At 37.8% G+C, this 23,018-nt stretch overlaps 2 protein-coding genes across 3 annotated transcripts; one reads left to right on the top strand and one right to left on the bottom strand.

Annotated features, from left to right (window-relative positions):
- Positions 1-59: 59 nt before the first annotated feature.
- Positions 60-15,674, bottom strand: LOC119720512 (protein TRI1-like). Of its 2 annotated transcripts, XM_038190200.1 has the most exons (10): positions 15,598-15,674; positions 14,463-14,544; positions 13,621-13,711; positions 13,357-13,492; positions 12,874-13,090; positions 12,587-12,648; positions 12,164-12,223; positions 11,892-11,946; positions 8,437-8,536; positions 60-708 (listed from the first exon to the last, which is right to left on the bottom strand). In XM_038190200.1, the coding sequence occupies exons 2-9, from the start codon at positions 14,491-14,493 to the stop codon at positions 8,454-8,456; spliced, it is 735 nt and encodes a 244-aa protein (XP_038046128.1). In that variant the 5' UTR covers positions 14,494-14,544; positions 15,598-15,674; the 3' UTR covers positions 60-708; positions 8,437-8,453. The 2 variants fall into 2 exon arrangements, with proteins under 2 accessions (XP_038046128.1, XP_038046127.1); XM_038190199.1 differs by lacking the exon at positions 60-708 and having other exon boundaries at positions 7,332-8,536; positions 11,891-11,946; positions 15,611-15,661.
- Positions 15,675-15,704: 30 nt separating this feature from the next.
- Positions 15,705-22,797, top strand: LOC119720509 (sideroflexin-5-like). Its single transcript, XM_038190194.1, has 12 exons — positions 15,705-15,826; positions 16,256-16,324; positions 16,437-16,541; positions 16,815-16,869; positions 16,994-17,073; positions 17,410-17,466; positions 17,666-17,731; positions 18,142-18,232; positions 18,375-18,490; positions 18,971-19,059; positions 19,483-19,600; positions 19,745-22,797. Exons 1-12 carry the CDS (start codon positions 15,758-15,760, stop codon positions 19,820-19,822), a joined length of 993 nt encoding a protein of 330 aa, XP_038046122.1. The 5' UTR covers positions 15,705-15,757; the 3' UTR covers positions 19,823-22,797.
- Positions 22,798-23,018: the final 221 nt, after the last annotated feature.

Raw genomic sequence — 23,018 nt, 5'->3', positions numbered from 1 at the left:
AATTTTGTGACCAAATCATAAAAAAACTAAAATGTAAAACTAAAGGAAGTCTGTTTTAATTTTTTTTTTTTACCTTTTAACAAATCATATCCATTTAATACTTTTGGGTACCTCACATTGTTTTCTTTGATTTTTAATACTTCTTGGAAAATCAGAAAATTATTCCTGAACCAGATTTCTTTTAAAAATCCTCTGTTAACCTCCTTAATATTTGCCCACACAAAAAATAATCCCCCTGCAAGGAAACTGCACATTTCCTACTGAAATTCCATCTTCTGGTAAACAAAATGTGCCAGCTTTACGTGCAAGGAAAAAAATATCAAAGATATTGTTCCTGTTTATGAATGGAGGCGAAAGTCACGTTATCACGATTGTCCACTCTCAAAGAGTAAAAAAAAAGTTCAGGGTGAAATGTGTTATCATGACAAGGACAATCTTGAATAATTATTGCGGGACCCCAAGGAGCGCATGCATAATCAATGAGTGTTCATCAGAATTGTCCAGTGATGCATGGTCATTCATGGTCAGTGTACTGAGCGGTCAGTGTGGGTCGCACCTTAACGGCCTTGCCGGACTGACCATGCACTGACCAGCAGGAAGTTGAAGAGGATTCATATTGACCTCCGGGTCTGCTGGAGGTGACCTTGCGTACTCGGTCCATTCATTCATTCTGCCTGTTCTGTCCATTCACTGGCTGGCGTCCAGATTCTGTAGTGGAGGGAAAGCAATGAAAGGTCAAGAGATGTGAGGGACGTTTCATTAAAACCTTCGTCTCTGTTGGGAAAACACTTCAGGGGGAATGAAAAAAAGAAATCTGGGTAGCTGGAGAAGACACGTTAGTTTGACAGGAAAATCGCATTCAGTTTCAGTCAATTCAATTCTAGAGTTCTGGCACTTTTAAATCGACTGTCAAGGTTTACCTGCAAGAAGATTAACATTTCTTACCAAAGAAAATGAATTGACATGAGAATCGCATAAAAGGCCCCCTTTAAAATCCTTCTAGAAATATTTTGTTAACATATTCCGACCAATTGACCAAAAATTAGACATATAATTTCAAAATTAAAAAACAATTATAAATTTGTATTGTAGTTATTTTTTTTGGCAAGAATGCCCATCTATATTGCATCTATAATACCCGCCCCAAATTTCGGTTGAAATCCAAACACGTCCTATTAATGCCCAAACTGAATTCATTTGAGGAAAACTAATTTGCCATTAAATCCTAGGGGTTTTAGCCACATTGCTTTCTCCACCGTTTAATTAAATAAACGGAGACCCGCAATGGACTAGTGGGAATTGATGTTGGCTATTGCAAGCACATGAGCAGTGACCTGGAAGACACATAATTATATCAAAAAAAGTAGGTGAAGGCTTTACAGTGGATATATTATTATAACTATGAGTCTGGATAACTTGAAAAAGAAATGATGAAAAATAACATAAAATAAATCTGTTCCAAGGGATAAATATATTTGTTGATTAACATATTTCAGTTGCCTGGTACGAATGTTACCCGCTCAAAAAAAAGGGGAAATATGCCAGTGTTTTAGTTTTGGTTGGTGCTGAAGAAAAGCTTAATGAATGCGAAATTGATTTTTGTTTTGTTTTTGTTTACTGGCTATGCTGTAAACAATCTACTGCTGTTTGTAATTATAATTTATTAGCATGTTTATAAACATAATTTAAAAATCCTGAAGTATGGATCTAAAGAGTATGGTGGTGATATTAGACAAACGGTTTTCAGCGTTGTGTTTAAACTTGATTGTATTTTACCTTAGAGGCTTCAGTTTTTGTTTTTAAAAACTCCTAGATTTTAGCTTGGAATTATTAATATATTGAGGAAAAACTGCTGTCTTGATGATAATTATTTAAAAGGTGAAATGAATTGCTATGTTATTAATGTGTTTCCTACGGAAAGGAAAAGGTGGGTAACTTGATGGTGTGATTTTACAAATGACTGATTTTACGAAAGCAATGAAATAAAAAAATGGCTGCCTCCATTAAATGTACTTTTGATATGAGACGCAAGTTGCCCTGTTTTGACGGGGCGAGATGTTTTGAGCTGTAAAGTTCATTTAGTACGTTGATCTAACACGAGGGGAACTTTTTAGAAAATGGTTTGTTCTTTGAAAAAAAAAAAAAACTACTCAAAAAAAAAAGAAAGAACTGTGTCGTGTCTGACAAAATTTTGTAGATTGTAGATAAACATGGAGAGAGTTATCATACAATATTATGTACATAAGAGAATTACTGAACTTCTGAAATGATAGTTCATACGAAATGTATGACCTCTCCTTGTACTGAAAATAAAAGTTCTATTTCAAGAAGATATACAACGATGTCGCTGCTATGAGTGGTTATTTGTGAATATTTGTCCTTGTCCGTCAATATCTCATTTCGAAAAGCCCTGTAGATACACGACAATACATATTAACAATTAATAGTTGTGTGACAAATGTAACAGCTATAATGTTGGTAATACTAATATCATTATGGACCAGTTGATTGATTTTAGCATTAGCAACGGCTGAGTGAATGCAGAGGTTTCCCATACCTGCAGAGGAATATTTTTTATCCTTGCTTGCCATCGAACTTTTTGGGTAGGAATACATCTGTACCAGGAAATGAACCCAAGGAAGCAGGGTTTGGATTCAAACCTTCTCCTCATTTACATGTTTATGATGGGACTGGATGGTAAAATGATTTTTTTTAAAGAAAGCAAGGGGAGGCTCTTGCAAAAATATCACATACAAATTTCTGGGATATACTTGGACTAATATGTGGAGCCCGAACCATCACTCCCCCCCCCCCAAAAAAAGAAGACACAGTGCCATATATAAAAAACGAAGAAAAAAAAAAGAGAAAAGACACAACTCTTTCCTGAAATATCAAGGTCGTTTATCTAATTTTACGACAATGCCTGCAATTCAGTTCTTCGATTTGCATGAGGCAGAAACATAATGAACAGGCTGCATGTAGCACACGGATGCTTGATTATGTAAAGGAATTCTACCTTACGCCCAGCCTTTCGTATATAATGCTAATTATTGATTCGCTTTTGTACACATGGTTCAATGGTTGCCACATATAATACACAATTCTCTGCTCTAATGTGCACTGGAGCAATGCCACTACACATGTTTACTTCCCTGTATAAGGGCTTACAGTCGGATGGTTCGTGGTTCGAATCTAGTCTGAACATTTCAAACTGAATGGTAGGAGAGAGAAAACATGCATAGCAAGGAAAAAGACGGACATTAAAAATGAGTCAAACAATACTTTACTACTGTGTGAAGAGAGTATCTCTAAATATATCTCAAAACTAATTTTATTTCTACACATTTTATCCACAGCCTTAATAGAAGACTACACAAGACTCGAGTCTAGTCTTAAGCTTCAAATTCAAATCAATTGGATTTGGTCTCGGATGCAAAAGGTTGGAAAAATTGAGACCTTAAACTCAGCTGGTGAAATGCTAAGGAACTAAGTTGTGGAAATTTTGGAGAATTGGTTGGCTAAAGTGTTGGCCCTATCTTGTTTACTGACATTTACGACAAAGGTGAATTCTTTAAAACATCTGGGTGCTTGTCCTTGTTTATGGAAATATCGACTCCTAGCATGTGGTCTTGTTATCCAGCTGTTTTTGAACTTTCATCTATCAATTTGCTGCAAATCGTGATCCAATTTGATTTTGAGGTTGCAATTTTCCGGCCAGCATTTTGAGTTTGCATTTTGAGTTGTGTGCCATTTAGCTTTACGATTTACTTGGACTAATTGACATTTGTTTGTTGTCTGAACTGCAAAATGGAGTCGAAAATGAAATGAAAATAAAACGAATTTGAATTTGAGATTTCTTCATCATTTTCTACCTTCAGTTTTTATCAACAGGTTTTATCAGGCTTTGTAGCTATGATATTCTGAGCTTTTAAGAATCCCTAAATGTATGTTCATTATTTAAACGGTAACTTAATTAAACACAGGACTTCAGAGAAAGGTAAAAATATTCAAGTTTCAGTAATACTGGTTTTACACAAGGAACACGTACGAGAGGCAAGTTTCTGTTTGGGAACAGAACATTGACCTTGTTTTGAGTAAATGATTTACTCGAACAGGTTGATATGTGTTTCGATTTGTATTGTGCATTTTTTTTATTCTTAATCCAAGAATTAGGTCTGCCAGGAAATGCTTACAAGGAAACAATAAAATTATCATAAATTAAATGTTCCCAATCGTTAGAGTTTACAAACTGTCAAGCAATCAATGATCTCTGGGCCTGAAGAGCTTACTCGTTAAATGGAATTGCTAATTGCAATGTCGAAAGCAATTACAGCGAAGAAGGCATTATATAACATGGTGCCATCACAAGATGATAATTGGGTGGACACTCGCTGTGGTATCATTAAAAGAGAATCGTTATCTCTGCAAAATATATTAAATCGTTGTGATTGTAACATATTTGGCTAAAATCGGGAGCAAGGAATCAAGTTCAATCTCTGGTCTAAGGACCTTTTGTTATATTTTTGGTGAAAAAAACAAAGGATTTTTAATTTTATTAACTCTTTAGAAAGAAACATTCTGTTTGTTTTGATATCCTTAAATGATTTTTTACAAGCTGTATTGCCAAATTGCCAACCTAAATCTTCCCAAAAATCCAAAAATCAAGCAACTATTTTTAATTTCAAAGCATGGATGTTAACTATTTTTTGGAATGAGTAATGTGTTGAGATATGAGTTTGAATTGAATTAAAACACATAACATTAACATCTATGCAAACATTAGTCACATAAATTTCTTGTACACCAAATTCAGCAACAGATTTGACTCAAATGCATTTTCGGAGGGATTAAATACTGTGATGGCATCATTCTTGAAGTTATCTCATTTACTCCACAATAAAGCATAAACTGTCATCCACAATTTCCAACATGGCTGTCTTGCACAGTACGTAGCAAGATTGAAGTACAGTGATATATAATCATTTCCTTCCACATGAAGACTATATTTTTTTTGGATTTCTGTCTGCAAATCGTTTCCTTGGAGAGTTGAAAGGGAGACAAAAATATCCGCTCACTGCTTGAAGATAAAGTCTAAATTTAGACCTAAATTTGGAAGAATCGAAAGATCCTCGAAAAGCTCATCTCGCAGCTTACTTTCCTATTTGTTCGTCAAAATTAAGCTCTTTCTTTCTTTATCTCTAAAATGGTTTCTCCATTTAATAATCCAAGGTTAAATATTGGAAGGAAATGGGTATTTATTAAGAAAAAAAAATGGAATTATGAAGAGTGCATTCCTGGCTGTGATTAGTTGGCCATGCGTTTGCACTATTATGCACAGTCACTAATGCTCCACTAGAATTGAATTTTTTGCAGAGTTGGTCGAGTCGTCCACCCCCCCCCCCCCTCCGCCTGACTGTCTATTAGGGGATGTGGCCAGCGGACCATTATCCGTTCATTAAATGGCTCAGGGCTTGTATGATGGCAGGGCCAATTATTACAGTATTTATTATTAATCGTGGTCATCAGGATCCATGACAGAGTAGGCTTTCACCAACCGCACAGATAATGAGAAATGTCTTTTAAGGGGGATGTAATATGCTACGTGTGTGTTGCGCGTACATTGTCCATCTTTTGTAATTAACTTGCTTCAAAATTAAGAGGCTGTTGTTGAGTTACATATGAAAACCGTAGTGTGGCTTTTGGCACATGTGTGACGGGAGGGGGGGGGGGGGCTCCAGCTTTGACTCGTGGGGTGGAGGCTGCCAAGGGAGGGGTGGGCTAGCAGGCATTAGGCCGAGAAAATTGTGTTTATGGTAACACTTCAAAATTATCCAGGTACATGTAGGTAGGGAGGAATTTTATTTTATTCTGAAAAATGTTCTTGTATGTTTGTCTGTCGGTCCATCACACTTACATTTACTGTAAGGTAGTGTTGACAGTATTCTGCTTAATTAACCTGTTGTATTATTTAATTGACCAATAACACACAAAAAACCACTTGTATTGGGAAGACTTTTATTTTTAAAAAAATATACGTCAGTTTCAATTTTGGGCCAAATGTGGCAATACAAATTTCGAGGTCACCAATTTGGTCTAAACAAATTCCAAGTAGGTTGGGTGACCAACACAATTTTACAAAAATGCCTTAGCTACCTTTTTTTCCCCGGGGAGGGGGGTGGTATATTCTCCTGACCATTAATATCGATTCAAACACTCCTTGTTGTGACATCCATTATTATTTCCCTTTCAGCCCCAACTCTCATCCGACCCTTTACGATCAAACAATTCCAGTTTTGACAGATGACAGTCGGATGGCCCCTATTCCTATCAAACCAGGTCCCTTAAACAAGTTAAGGGACGTTCAATGACAAACATACATCTCAACAACCAGGAATCAATTTGAGATAGCAGGTAAGCACGGACATCTAATAAGCACAGAAAAACAGGTTACCAGCCCAAATCTCATGCATTGTCTATGGCTTGTGACTGGTAGTCAGCACATTCCTGCTTAGTTCATTCTCACTTTTTTTCTTCAAAAACCTGCTAAGCGATATATTTCTGCTTAGGAGATCATGTAATTGGGAACAGATATCTTACGGGATTTTAAATATCCTTGCATTCTTGAAGAAAGGGAGGTCAAATACCTCATTGGATGAGTCGAGAAACAAACAAAACGGGAGAAAAATATGGAAGCCATCAATGATGAATACTGCTAAGACCATTAGTGGATGGGGGAAATCAAGCATTATGGACTATAGAATATATGGAATGGCGGTTTGGAGTGCAAACACTAAGAGATGTAATGATGTGTGAGTCTATTATGGGTAATGGGGGGGGGGGCAATTAAAGGGGGAGGCAACCATTGGGGGGGGGGGGGGGGGAGATGAGCGTACAAAATATAATGGATATACCAGGGAAATGAGGGGGTAGAGGAGCTATGTTAGCTGTGCATGAATTATAGATTGTGTTGTGTGAGCTACATGTAAGAGTAATTATAAGTCAAGTTCACATTGGAAGCGCACATCAATTTGCATGCACGTAGGGGAGTTCAAGCAACTGATTTTTTAATGAGCGTAAACCTGTAGCGTCTACGAGTGAAGGGAACTCACCAAGCAAAGGCGCGCCTGAGCAAAGGCGTAGCAAACACACAGTGGCAACTGCATTTAGCATTCAAATAACTGTACGCTACGTCAATATTTCAAAAACTTGAGATTAGAAAGAAGAGCTACTAGAAGACCATACAGTAAGAGAGAATGTGGACTGTGGGAAACTGGAGAAAATACCCAACAGAAAACTAGACAAAAAAACTTCACAAAATTCACAAAACTGAGTTGTGTGAATTTGAGTGCCAGCTTGCAATGATTTATTCATGATTTGAATGTGCCACTGGAGAATTATTCAGTCGGAATAAAAACCTGAAACGTGACCACACTAATTTGCACTGGCCAGACAATATTGTTTAATTGATCCCCCAATAAGATTGGGGTCTGCAGGTAATCGGGGAGCAAGGACATTTTATGCAAATAGATGGACTTAGAACGGGAGAGCAGACAAAGCTTTTTGGCAGACAGTCGTCCGACCGGCTTCTAAGGTCACCAGTTGATAAGACTATAGACAGGGGCATCTAAAAGTGAACAAACAATCGGGAATGTTCATTGCGTAAAAGCTATATATTGACTCTTTACACAGGGAGGCTTTTAGTTAAATGGTTCTGTCCAAAGCAGAAGCCACTACAGCACCTGGTTTTTATTGACAAAACCAGGCAAATTTGTCAAGTAAAGGCTACGGGTAGTTTTTTTTCTGAAAATGTTATGATTATTTTTATTAGCTATCAGAGCTTTTATCGCTGCAAATCCAAATCAGCTGATTTGTATTCTTAGAAAAGTAATTTTTTTAATGTTTTTTGGGGTCAGTTCTGTACTTTTTACACTTTTAGAAAATTTGTAAGTCAGATTTTTCATTTTTTTTTTCTCATTTTGGAAGACCCTGTCATTTAACCATTTTAACAAATTAAAATAATCATACATTCCAATTACTTTTGCCCTTTCATACTTAATACCATTTCTTTTTTTGAGTGCCACTTTTTAGGTAAATGTTATGTTCACAGCTGTTTTTTTTATTTCAGTAGAATTAAATGATTAACAACTTACAAAACTCTGTAATATTAATATAACACTGTGCTTAAAACTGACCTTGTGTTTTGATCTAAACAACAAACGAAAACTGGAAACAATAAACAAAAGCCCATTGTTTCTCCGAAAGTTTGATCAACAAATTAAATTGACTAATTAAAAACTGGATAACAAAGTCTGGTGATTATTTGGATAAAAGAATGACCAACTTTTACATTTTTGAACTGTGTCAGTAATCTGTTAACTATTTTACAGGTTGGCCAGAATTTAAGTTTAATGGAGGAGAAATGACACGAGTACTCACAAGAGATGAATTTTTTTTTATGAATTGGTGAGAAGATCTGGGTCCTTGATGTGTGTCTTGAGATACTTCATCATGGAGAAAGTCCGCACTCTTTTTTTCCTAAAAATAATGAAAATCACAAAAATCTCATTACTATTGACCAAATACAGTTGACAAGCATAAAACATTATTGGATTTCCATCTTTTATTCCTTCCGAGGGATTACGAAAAAAAAAAAAAAAATATATATATATATTTTGATAAATCTTGTTTTAAAAAAAATTGTTTCCAGATTTATATTCTCAGTGCATGGCGGTTGAGGGCGCTGTTCAAATTTGTCCATAGCAACAACAAAAATGGAGGCGAGATTCACTGGTTCCAAGATGAAATGCATCAGTTTCAAACAGGAATCAATAGGAACCAGGGACACAGATTCAACCCTGCCAAACAAGCGCCTCAAGTTAATTTCTTGATTTTTTTCTTTTCTTGTTTGACGCTTTTGAGTTTCAGAAAGATTCCACCTGGATCAATTGCTGGTCTTTCAAGCTGTCAAGAAAATCAATTCTTCTTTTGCTGTGGAAATTGATTCATTTCAGAGCTTTGTTTTCCTCGAACGACAGAAGAACTAGGTGGAATAAATTAAATTTTAAACTGGCAAGAAAAATATCTATACGAATCAACCTCGTGCGATTAGAATGGGGTCTGCTCATAAGTCCGACGCCTCATAGGTCCGACGCCTCATAAGTCCGACGCCTCATTAGTCCGACAACGTAAAAACGAGGCGTTTAATTTGTCGGACTTATGAGGTGTCGGACTTATGAGGCGTCGGATCTACATGTATGAAGAGGAATAAATAAATGTTATGCCTTATAAGTCCGACGCCTCATAAGTCCGAAATTTCGGACTTATGAGGCGTCGGACCTATGAGGCGTCGGACTTATGATACGGTCCCATTAGAACCAAGATGAAAAAAAAACATTGTCCAAAATTAACAAATATGACCCTGAATTATCAAGAATTGTTATTATCTGCAGCAATGCTTTTGGAGACTGCATTAATAGATCAATTAAAAAAACACCCTATATCAGTCAAACCAATACACAAATAACTTAATCGTGCATGCGAAAAGCAAACACAGGCTTATGACAATTACAATTATTAGCGCTGTGGTGTTATATCATAAGCTATAACGCAGGAGCATTGCTGCGTGCACGGGTGCGGGGTGACTGACCTACAGTTCACTGGAATGCCGCGTGGGCCTACGTCGGCCTCTAAGGACATTGAATGCTTGAATGACAAGGTGTTAGGTGTTGATTATTATGCATTCTGTTTCTGTAATCATGCTTTTCTTTAATACAATGACACTTCCTTGTGTGTGTATGTGTTGATTGTCGATCTGGAAAATGTGCGTGGGGAGGGGGTGGAGTCTTGGTGGTGATGTGGGGGATCAGAAGGTTTACTTGGTTGTGCTGGTCGCTGCTCGATCGTATCAAAGTAATGAAAAGGGATGCATAACTCACATGTGGGTATGTGGATTGCCTGACTAGAAAAGTGTGTATGTAGGGATGGGGCGGAGTTTTGTTGATAAATTTGGGGGAGGGAATATTTGTCTTCTATGCTGGTTACTGTTTAGTCTGGCTAATGTAATGAAATGAATGTGAGCTAGGTTGTTGAACAAATAATAAAAATATAACAAGGTAGAGGAATTTAGGGGTGGATTTTTAAGGTGTTGGGGGGGGGGTGTTACTATGTTGGTTGCTGTCAAGTCATGCATGAGTAATATAAAGAGATGCGAGTAATGTGTTTTCTTACCAAAAAGTAAAGTTGTACAAGGATATTTTATGCTAGACTCCAGAGGGTCTATGTGGGCCATTTCAAGGTTTGCGACGGACCAATTTAAGCAACCCTTGGAATTTGGGGATTTGGGGACCCTGATAGATCCCGACATCATGGCCAGAAGGGTTTACTCCAGACCCTGGTTCCAAGGATGGTCCTCGACTATTTCCATCAATTTCACTCTGTGGTTGGTAGCTCAAGGATACTCAATTTATTTGCCCTCGTTTCTCGCGAATCTTTGCTTAATTCCGACACCTTTGGTCTTGTTTCTTGTGAATACCTCAGTTTCAACACACAGTCATCCACATAATGCATTCAGCATGTGATGGCCTCCATTGTTGACATTTCCATGGGCAACCACAAGAGGGCGCTCTCAGTTTTTTCCAGGGCAGAGAGAATTGATGTGATCCTTCTACACTCGTGATCATCAAACATACTTCACCTAATTTTTTTGGACAGTGACAATGTTAAATTATCTTCTATGAGTTTTGGCGCAACCCAAAAGACTCCTTGTCACAAATTTATATTTGTCAAAATTAATTTGTCAAAATTGACCCAAAACTTCCACGACTAAATATGAAAAAGTACATCTTTAAAAAAAAATTGGTCAGTCACCCCCCCCCCCCCTTTTTCCTTTGGAAAAAATGGCTCGACTGTTTGACTGATTATTGTTCGTTTGCACTAAAAACCAAATCACTGTAATATTGCCCTCTAGTAGTTACATTTGTCAGTCGAGTGTAATACTCACATCAACGTGATTCCTCCAATACATTATAATAATTATCTCCATATCTTGGATGGCCTCCAGAAAATACTAAGTGATTTCCTTTGTCAACTAACAACTTCCCCTTTCGGAAAAAAAAATCTTGTTTTTCTGACCCAGAGTTGATGGTAGGCCTTCGAAACCTCCCTGCATTCCCAAACTACCTGCAAGTCTCCAATCAACCTGGTCAAGGCTGAATAACAACTAGTCAACCTCGTAACATCCCAGTGCCACGTCGCCTTTGTTATTGTTCATTCATGCGCGAGATGTGCAGTAACGAGGGCTCGTCAACTACTCGATTTGTTTTTGTTTTAGAGTTCTTGAAGAGTGATTGACATTGCTACAAATACCTACCAGCAGAGGTACTGGTTCGAGTGGTGTAGACAGCTTTGTTTCTTAGTCTGACATATATTTACTGAAATGAGGTGTGCAGTTTAAAGTTGTAGGGTTGTGTGGCATAGTGGTTAAGGTTCACAACTCATCAGAGGGTCAGGGGTTCGATTCCAGCTGCTGGTCACATATTGTGTCCTTGGGCAAGCCACTTTACCTAAACTTGCCTCTGTCCACCCAGGAGTATAAATGGGTACCGGCATTAGCTGGTGAGTAACCTGCGATGGACTGGCATCCCATCAAGGGGGAACAGAAATATGTTCAATCGTTTCATGTCGCTGAAACCAGAGATAAATGCCAGCCAGATTGACCATTTTTGCTCGAGGCAGACTTTACTTCACGTGTAGTTTAAAAGTATGCCACAAGAAGTAGCCAGTTCGATCTGTGTGACCGAAAAAAAATCTTTTGGGAATTTATAACTCTCAAATATTGTTTTTGTTTTCTCAAATATTTTATTTCCATCCCAAACTGCGACTGTGCAACTTACCAAAAACCTTCATGAGTTGATCATCGCAGATATGGAACTGTTTGTTTGATGGATCCTGACAATAAAAACATTTAAAAATGATTTCATGATTTCATTAATTTGATTGAAACAGTTCTCAGTAGTATGAAGGCTAGCTAAAAAAAAAAAATTTGTGTACAAAACTCTAATTGACATGTATTTCTGCAGCAAAAACCATTTTTTCTTTGTAATTGACGTACAACTTATTTAAAAATTGGTGTTCCGTTTTTCAAATGTCTGGTCTTCCTACTCACACTGAGATTGCGTTCCTTTATGATCTGCCACATTCTCTGAACAACTTTAGATCTTGGCATCTGCAGAAGATGAAACAAAGAAAAAATTGAATCAATTCAATATTTGTTGATAATTCCAAGCATTTAAAAGTCTGAAATACTTTCAAACAGACATATTCCATCGATTACCTGATTTGAAACTGAAGCACATTTTTCAGGCAGTGGATATTTGGCCGGTGCCAGTTTTCTTTTAGTAAACGTTCTTTTCACACAACCTTTCTTTGTTGTCTTGTATATAATTACATGATATAAGCGGTGCCAGCTTTTAGTAAAAATAAAGTTGTCAGTGGAATCAAAGACATCCTCCAGAATATAACATTAACCTGAAGAAAACCGGCACTGGTCAAACATCCACTGCCTATTTTTAAGGTCAATAAGTCTTACTGAATTCACTCCCATGATATCCGCCAATTCCTGTGACAAGACCATCTCCTTCTGGAACATGTCTACAGGCAAGAAGAGAAAGCAAAGATCTTTAAAATGAAAAACGCCATTTTATTTACCATCCATGACGGACTCCGATTCCATGGCAAGTTTTTCAGCTCAAGGATCCAGCAAAAAACAAGGCCCAGCAATGTCAATAGTACAGTTCAAAAGAAATAAATAGTCTTGGCTTTCTGGCCAGAAGTTAAAAAAAAAGGGGGAGGGGTAAGATTTCTGAGCCAACTTACTGTCTTTCTTAGTCGACGTCTTGGATTCTTTCTTCTTAGACTCCTTTTTGTCTTTCTTTTTTGGACCTTTCAGGTGTCTTCGTCTCGTTCTTGTGCCGTCTTCACCCTGTAGTTTCCGAGCTAGCTCCTCATCTTTTGAGGTTGTCTCTGCCGCATCGTCTGAAGAATCCCTGGCCTTTGCTTTCTTGTTTCTCGTGTTTGCATCGGGCTGTTTCCTCTGTTAAAAGTGAAATGAAAAGAAATCGTCTCATAGCTGAAAAACTTTGTCTCAGTAGTATTATCAGTGAATGTTGCTATGTTGTATGTCTGGTATTACATAATGTTTGTGTAGAATGGTCTTCAAAAAAAGGGGCCATTTTCCTCATTTTAATTTTCCTCAGCATGGGGGGGGGGGGGGGAAGGAAAGACAATACCCGAGTAAACCGATTGAAGAAGGAGTACAGCAAGAGATTGGGAATTTTTTTTGTCCAACTGTCAAAATACCTTTTCTTGTTGGGAGTTTAACGTGGTGGGGATATCGTCATCACTTTCATCATGATCATCTGCTGAATTCTGAGATTCTTCGTTCTGACTCTCCGACACCAACAGACTCATCACGATGTCATCAATTTCTTTCTTCCTACAAATAAAAAAAAAAAAAACAAGCTTCATAAAGCACAAAGAAACATTATCAAGTCGGTGTTTTTTATTCAAAGCACCGACGAAGCAAACAGACGCAATCGTTAGTTCACAGGAGCAACCTTTTACCTTTTGGATAAGTCCGTCTTGAATTCTTGCTCCAGCTGTTCTCTGATCTTCTTTGAAGACAGCTGGGCCAAGTCTGACCCACGCACAATCTCTGCAGGGAAACAAGTCAAACTACATTTAATTACATGCATGAACGGTGGATGATGTTTTGAATAATCAATTTTTCCCCTCCATTACGAACTGCTGCAACCCCAATATGGGGCTTTTCAGACTTTTGATCAATTTGAAGTGCCAATCTGCATTTCCAAGTTGAGATTGTTTTGGAGATTTGGTGGGGGGGGGGGGGGGTTCAGGCAACGGGAAAAAAATGTTAACAGTACAGAAATTTATTAAAATCTAAGATGAAACAAATTAAATTCATCTTTGCAAGTAGATATTCTTGTGAAAAAAACCAACCATCATCAAAGATCATTGCAGATGCATTATTAACCCTAACCCCTTGGGCTCTTGTACCAGAAAGTATCCTGAATCTGCCAAAATCTATCAATTTTGCCATGCAAAAAAATGTTGGTGGCCAGTGAGTCCATCAGAATCCAGCAGTTAGGCGGGAGTAAATCTGTTGAGATCCTGAATCCGGCAAAGTCCCCCAACAGCTCAATATAGAGGTATCCTGAATCCATCAAAATCCTGCAGGTCTGCTAGGCTTACAATCCTGAATCCATCAAAATTCCCCAGTTTGTGCAATATGGAGGTATCCTGATTCTGCCGAAATCCCTCAAAACATGGGTGTGGATTTTGATGGATTCATATATGTTAGGGTTAAAAAATCAAAAAAATTAATACATTCGGTGATTTGAAGACTGCTTTCAGCAAAAATAAACATTTTCAACAATTAGGCCTACCTCTTATTCTTCCACGGAATATTTCACTCATGATGTCTTCAAATGATTACCTTGAATTTCATCCAAACTAGAAAAAAAAAACCTGAAAATGATAAACAAGCGATATTTAAACAGTTAGCCACTTTGGGAAGGGAACGTTTTTTGAAGTCATATAGTGGGGTGTATTGTGGACTGCATTCAAAGCACCATGGCAGCTAGAAAGCATGGGAAGAAAGGATTATCTTGCCACTGTTTTGGGCCATGTATCTTCAGGCCCGGTTCCTATAAGGGAACAAAATCCATTTTTAATTATTTGAACGACCAAACTAGTTGTCGACATTAAGAACATACAGGGATGTCATAGATAAAGGGCAGGGCTTGGAATTTTTGAGGGAAATTTGGGGGTAAAATGACGATGACAACGACAAACCGCGACACGAAAATAAAGATGGCGATCACCGCGCGATGTACCGTGAACGTACAAGGCGAGCTGCATCGCACAGCACCCGCACAGGAAAATCGTAATTTCTACCCCAAGAAACTGTTCAAAAATTACAAATAAGGTGTCATTATACTGAGAGATTGTCTGAAGTCTGCTCTAGGTTGAAAAGGTCATTTTTGAGTAATAAAAGACACCCTTGACTCTAATTTTATCGAAACTAAATTAATTAGGGGCCCTACACTACACGATAGCCCTGTTTTTCATCATTCATTCATCGCAAATTTGTAAAACTAAAGTAGAAGAAGTAATTCAATTGCAATTTTTCTGAAAACATGCAGTAATTATATGGGAATAAAAAACACTTCATTTTTTTTTTAAATGCGGGCAAAAATCAAAACTCCAAGTTCAGAATTAAGGCCTAAATATAACTTGACCATGACAATGCATGCTCGCTTGATCAATGAATATAGTTGTTATTAATGTTTGGACTCACTCAGTCACTGTGACTGTTGTCAAGTGTTGAAAATAAGTTGATGAAATAAATTAGTTCGTTCGGAATGTTTCTGTTGATTAAGATATAAGATAAACCCGGACGAAATCCTCCGGATAAGTTAAAAGGTTTCTTTCCTTTCTTCATGCAAAAAGTTAAAAGCATCATTCTTCTTAGTAAAAATGGAAAATAACAAAAAAATCGGAAATAAAATTTGATCATACCAATCCTGCATACATTTTCTGAAAACATGACCCCATACCATAATAAATAATTTACAGCATTACAACATTGTTAAGGTCTGGGTACCAGACTTTACACGATCAGAGCGATCAGACTAGAGAGGGCGCCCTTTAGAAACTTCCACTTCAACTCCGATCCAAAATGACAGTAAATAAAATTGACGAGTTGGACTGGCCACAATTCCAGCTAAAGAGTTCGAGATTTAATCAGGTGAATGTTTCCAAACATTGATTTCTTATAGTGTCTTGACAGAAGTGAGACTTAGAAGGAGATAAGCTTTGGTGTCAGTGCGAAATATCTTCATAAACATAAGATGTCAAACTTGGCAATTTGGTAAAATGGGCGTCAATTGCCGAAGATGGTCACTCATTCAGCATGTTATGTCATTGGGCTGGGGATTAACTTCCGGGTGTGTGTTGGGGGGGGGGGGGGGGGGGACATGTCGCCCCCCCCCCCCCACACACACATACAAATACAAACCATTTTGTAAAATTTAGTAGGCCTATATCATTATCAACAAACATATCAATGAAGAAACAATGTGATGCATTCGAAGTTAAAAATTGTTCTCTGTGTAAAATTGGGCGTCTAAGTGCATGCTTCATTTGGCATTTCTTTGTTTCCTCTTCACAATTTCAGGACAATTTCCTTGGAAGATATCGGCACTTTTTAGACGTTATTGACCCAAGAACCCTCTTTGTATCAAAGGTAACGTGTCTGAAAACACTGCATTTGTTTTGACGAACGTACGGTAAATTTCAGTGGCTACTTGTTTATAGAACAATGTTTTCATAATCCGCTGCTTCGTATTTTAATACAGAAACAACTCGATGATGCGGTCACGTTGTTGGATCATTTCAAGAATGGCAACTTACCAGAAGGAATCACCAACAAACAACTCTGGCAAGCACAGAAGATCAAACAGGTAGGGCTCAGTCAAGCGTGATCGTTGCATGTCGTCAAAAAAGAGTTTGAATTAGTCTCCCCCAACCCTCCCTTTCCTACCGTTGAGGAGTTACTTTTGCTCAGAGCCCATAGATAAATGTAGTTCATCATGGTTCCACAAGACGGTAATTCTCACTGTTTGTAATAAAGGAATTGTTTCATTTAGCTTTGCCTCTCAGTAAACACAAATGCTACTCTAACAGTTTTCTTGTGAAATCCCCATTAAGGAGACTGTTTTGTGTTTAATCTTCAGGCAATCATCCATCCAGACACAGAGAAGAAGATCTTTATGCCGTTCAGAATGTCCGGTAAGTTTTTGAATCGTTAGAAAGATTCAAATTGTTACAAAGGTTCAATCCTCTATACGTTCAAACAGAAGGCACAAAACAAATAAATCTCTTCAATCATAGTCTGGAATCCATTTACCGGCAGGTTTCGTCCCCTTTGGTACACCCGCTGTTGTTGGTATGCTACTACCCAACCCAACCCTGGCATCCACCCTCTTCTGGCAGGTGAGTGACACACCCCTTCCTCACCCATCCCCACCCAAACCCTACCCATCCCCACCCCAACCCCACCCACCCCATCTTCATAGCTTCATCTCTTTTTTTTCGTACCCATTTGCCAGTTTGCAATTCAGGTTATTGTCTGAGTCTCAGACAAAAAGTTAACTTGAAGTCCACTTCACAACTGGCAAAACAGGCCCAAGTTGAAACACGTGGTCTCTAGCAGAAAGCATATTTTTTGTATAAAAATGTAAATTTAGCAATACCTACACTAGAGACCGACTGAAGGGTTCATGACCTGCAAAGTTTTTGTGATCATTTCATGTTTGATTCCCTCCACAGTGGTTGAACCAGAGTCACAATGCCTGTTGCAACTACGCAAATCGCAATGCCACAAAGGTAAAGCCTAACTGATCTAATCAAAGCTTCTTGGATATGTTTTCAAATATCAGTCCACTTTCCCCTGGCTTACAACCCCCCCCTTCCCCCATCAGCTTCTCACTGTATTAGAGTCATCCAGGAAGTTTGCTGTGGTTACTTTATAAACAATCAAGTTGTGAACTTCCATTAATTTGGTTTGTAAATGTTTCGTTCGCAGGAGACCTCCACACAGCGCTTTGTGATGGGTTATGTTGGAGCAGTAACCAGTGCTTGCTCTATTGCAGTAAGTCATAAGGCAACTTTTCCTTGAATCCGCTGATTTCCTCGATTTCTTACTTTTCATGAATGTCATTACCAATTGAAAAATACTGTACAAAGTCTTGTGTGGTTTGGAGTTTCCTAGTTTTGTCTAAATTCCCAGTTGCACGCCTGTATATATTGTGCTATGAATTGTATCCACAATGATAATAATGTGTATTTATATCCACCAGTATATTGTATTGGTGCTCAAGGAGCTACTTCATTATCACGATCAATTTTTACAGATTGTTGAAGTAGAAAGTTGTTGTAGTGAGGGTTCCAAGCAATTCCTCAACTCAGCGTATTAGTGTTTGATATTTTCTAATAAATGTCAATTATTGACAACAGTTTTGTTTTTCATTTGGATGTTTTAATTTGGTTGATTCTGTTAAGGCAGGACTCAGCATATTGCTGAAGCGAGCTACTGCATTCAGCCCCACCACCAGAATGGTAGTACAGAGATTTGTTCCATTCCCAGCAGTAGGTGAGTACTACATTAAATCAAATCTTGAATTAATTGTCTTGGTACCCCATTTACTATTGTGGAGGAACGCATAAAACACATGAATTTCCTTTTTCAAATGACACATAAAAGATCCTGTCGTTTCATCCATGCATTTTTCCAGCAACAGCAAATGTCTGCAATGTAACCCTGATGAGATTCACGGAATTATCGGATGGCATCGAAGTTGAAGACTCCAAAGGAAACGTTGTCGGAACTTCAAAGATTGCCGCCAAAATGGTACGACCCATCTCAAAAAAGTCTATCCTGGGCAGTAATCTTTGTGAAAGATTGGATTTGAAATTTATTCCCTAAAGGCGGCTGTCACTGACGAAGCCAAGCCGTGGGAGTGGTAGAGGGGGCTGTTCGCAAGAGACTCTAGAGGAATATTTGCATATTGACCCTGAGAAATTCCAAGCACATTTCACACGCATTCATAAGATAGTATAAACGAACATGTACGTGTATGTCCAGAATGTCTCAGGTCCGTGAGCCGAAATATCGAAGACTGTATTTGATTCATCTTGTAGATTTCGCTCTCTACTGCCGCACCGTCTTGGCTGGGCTTGCCCAGCAGCATTGGGTAACCCAGACTTGGACCCAAACTAACTGAAATTTCAGAAATCAAGAAAATATATTGAGCATCATTAAGTTTTGCGTGAGGGGATTAAAAATAACTTTTAAAAAAAATTGTATTTTGATGTTTGTTTTCAACAACAGGCTTTGACAGAAACAGCGCTGACCAGAATAGTCATGCCAGCTCCTATCTTACTCATTCCACCTGTCATTATGACATTCATTGAAAACAAGTAAGTTGAGGGAATTTCTGGGTGTTTTTTTCTCTTTCTATTAATTACATAAATAATTTGGTAGTTCAGTGATGTAAAATTAAAATAGCAGAAAATATGCATGTCAAATTTATAATTTGATTGTTGCGTTGGGGAGTCAGGTTGGCGTAGCGGTACTTTCCTCGCCTTCCACCGATGTGGCCCGTGTTCGATTCCTGCCTGGGCCAATATGTGGATCGGGTTTTCAGTCCCTTAAACTGATTTCATGGGTTTTTCCAAGAATACTCTGGGGTTTTCCTCCCACCTCTAAAAACTGTTACTCCTTCTCATTGTCTTCTCTCTAGTCTCTACAGGTTTCTCCAGGCTTCAGGAAGCATTGGTTCATTACCAGAAATAAATAATGATAATGAAATTAAAAAATCTTGTCGTTTCTTTTGTTTCCAGGACAAATTTCTTGAAGCGTTTTCCTCGTTTACATCTCCCTCTGCAAGTCGTGGTTTGTACCAGTGCCTTTGCCTTCGCTTTACCTCTAGCTATCAGCCTGTTTCCTCAGTTCTCGACGGTAAACAAACATAAGCATCTTTCAATCCACACCAATGGTTAACTCTGTGCAGCATAGAAACATGCTAAGCATACAAAATATTTACTGAATAACAGCTGCAGTTTTTGTCTTATTTTAATGTTTTTTTCTTGTCTTTTTGTTTAGGTTGCAACTTCCAAGCTGGAACCAGAGATCCGGGCAGCGACTTCAGAGGACACAGTCATCTACAACAAAGGATTGTGAGGCCACATGATGAGCCGTCACGAGGTCATGTGAGTTCATGTCGGGAGTTAATTTAACTTTGAATCTTTCGTTTTGATTGACATTGAGAAATGTCAGTCACTGTCACTGATAAAAAGGATACAGCTGAATAACCTCTTAGCACAGTGTACATTTGTGAATCTTTGATCACATATGTACCAAATATATGAAGTGTGTGCCAAGTTTTAGTTTCTAGATGTCTAGATTTTAGAGAGAAAGTGTAAAAGATACACATTCTTAAAAAAGAAAAATTTTCCAATGTTTTGATTTTTAAATGAAAGCATACTCATGCCATTTAAGACAACCGATGTTTTCTTTGGAAGATCAATGGTATATGTGTATTCTTTAAATTTTGTTTATTTTGAATCATGTCCACCGAAAGTCTGAAGTATTCAAAAAGTTACTTTCTCTTTGTTTAGTTCATAATCATCTTGATTGTTTTATTTTGTTGTATTGTTTCATATTTTGGGGCGGATTGGATGGCTCAGTCAAAACTGCATAATGTCCCCGAGCAAGGTATTTTACAGTAATTTGTCTCCACCCATACGTATTATGGGCACCTGTGGAGGGGGGAGTTTTGGATTGTCTTTCAGTACATTGTGATCCAGTACCTTGGATCAGTCGTCAAGGATGAATGCGTTGAGTTGACATGAATCTAAGAATGACTATAAGCTCGTCCGTCAGGGGTAATATATATTGATGATTTGTTTTGATTCGCCACTTTTCTTTTAGTATGGTTGATTTTTTTTTCTTTATGTATATTCGTGAAATTCTTTGTATTTACTGTTTATACTAATCTTTATTGTTTTGTTTTGGGGTTTGTTTTTGTTAATTTCTTTTTTGGTGGAGAGAGATGTTACAAATTTCCGTAGTTTTTATAACACTACATTGCTCACAACATATCATTGAATATACAAATTGAAAAAGCAAAGAAAATATTTTATAGATATTTACAAATACAGATATTTTACAAATATGTTTAACCTAAATATTCTATTGTTCACTGCATTTATTTTTTGAAAGTAGTAGTAGCATGTTTTATTTAAGAGAATAATAAATCCAGTGATTTTTAAAATAGGTGCATTATCTTGTAATTTAGTTGTAAACCATTTTATTTAAAGAGCGCCCTCTGTTGGTTAATGCTTCTGCCGCGAAGCCCGGTAATTGTGGAGCGCGCCCTCTATTGTCATACTTGAAACCCTATTGTAGCGTTTATACCAACGGACTAATGCAATGTAAACACTTCTCGGATAAAGTGTTTACTTTGGTCGTTTATGCTAAGCTGCCGTTGAAAGATCCACAAGGGTCATGGTAAGTGCCTCACATACAGCACTCACAAACCAAAAACAAAGCCTGTAACCATGGAAGCAGTTAACCATTTTCTTTTGCCTGTGTCTGCTGCTCATGGCCTGTTTTATGTCTCGTCCATTGACTCAATAAGCTGTAACAATAATGACCCGACTTTTTTTCTAACTAATGTTGACACATTTATGCATATTTACTGACCAAATATTTTAGACACCTTAATTACAAAAACCTGCCTGGAAATTGGCCATGAAGTGACACCAAGGTGTGATTTCTTAATCAAACGACCAGGCACTCCAGTCATTCGAGGAGCCAAATCAAACATTTCGTACCGACCACTTTATACTAATATCCGCTGGAGAATAAAAAAAATTGGGGTTGCGAAAATTCTAGGGTTTACTTCTTCGTCCTTTAGAAAGGCTGACATGTGACATTTCCAGTTTGTTCCTGAATAGGGCTGGGGGGAAAATCAACAATGTGGCTGACTTTTCATTATACCGCCCAAATCGAGTAATAGTCCCCGATTTTTGTAAATGTTAATAACAAGGATCTTTAAAGCACTTGTCACTACTAGTGGAGGTTACGGTTTGTTGCACACTTTTCACCACATCAGAGACTTCTTTGTGACTTGCCGGTACATTGATAAAGTTGATTTTCTTTTTGTCCAGTAAATTGTTCAGACCCCACGCTTTCCACTTCAGCAATACTTACCATTTAATTCTTTTTGAAGATAAAATAATGAAATCTAAAATTCCCCGATCAATCATTTTATTATGTGCGCTTGGGAGCAAAATACTGGATCGATTTTAGAAGGGATATTTGGCTTTTGGGGGATATTGAAAGGCCCAACTATTACTATTATTTAATGACAATAAGCTGGGCATGTTAGCAGTCTCTCTTCACCTTGGGCTGTGGCGCTCTGTAATTGCCTCCAGCAGGTGTTCGAACTTTTTAAAAAGGTTTTCCCGTGGCACACTTTTAGGGGGAGAACTGGAAACTGAGGAGTTACCAGAAGTATTTAGAAACAAAAATTTGACAGAATAATAAAGAGACGTTCACGGTGCCAGACATTGTTGACGTTGATGCCCAGTTCTTTCTGCAAGTTGATTTTAGTTAATGAGTACCACCCCCCCGGTATTTTGTGTTTAAACATGTTTATGAATAAATAAAATAGGGAAGATAAGATTTCGTACCAGATGGTCAAAATATCCATCTTTGATCGAAAGATCTCAACTTTGTTGCGATTTCAGCTTAGGAATGTATTATACTACTGCACTTTCCTTTTTTTAATTCCAAAGTAGCAGGGTTTAGTTACTCAAACAAAATATTGTAAAAGAAGAAGAAAGGAGAAGAAAGAGAATATCGCCGTCGGCCACTTTGCCAAACTTATCAAATCCCTGAAAGGATTTATTTATTGTCAGTTCAAAGCACAAAGAACTACAAATATCTAAAGCATCTGCGCACTTTTGTAGGTCAGCGGGTTTGCTATTTTCCTTTTCTATTTTTTTTAAGTTTCCAAAAGTCATTATATCCCACAAGCTGTCAGATTCAATAATTGATACTTTGTCGAACCGTTTGCCACGATAGATCCATCTTTATAGAAAATCACAAGGCCATAGCTTTTAAAGTGTCCAATTATGGCAGCCCCCCAAAAAAGTACACAAGACACTCCCCAAAAACCAATTTCTCGCTCCAACAGAAACTGGCTCGGCGTATCCGAAAAGCAGACTGCATTAGTTCTGCAACACGTCACTTGATTTTTACCTTTTTAGAGGATCTCGTGCGAATCCATACGTAGGGAAATATTTAGCATTCTTTTAGGGGAAATAATAATCAGGGGAAAGTCAGGTGTTTTTTTGCGGTGAGAAGAAAG

Source organism: Patiria miniata, unplaced genomic scaffold (genome assembly GCF_015706575.1).
Source record: "Patiria miniata isolate m_02_andy unplaced genomic scaffold, ASM1570657v1 HiC_scaffold_9, whole genome shotgun sequence".
NCBI classification, from domain to species: Eukaryota; Metazoa; Echinodermata; class Asteroidea; order Valvatida; family Asterinidae; genus Patiria; species Patiria miniata.
This window is presented reverse-complemented; position numbering and strand designations above follow the sequence as displayed.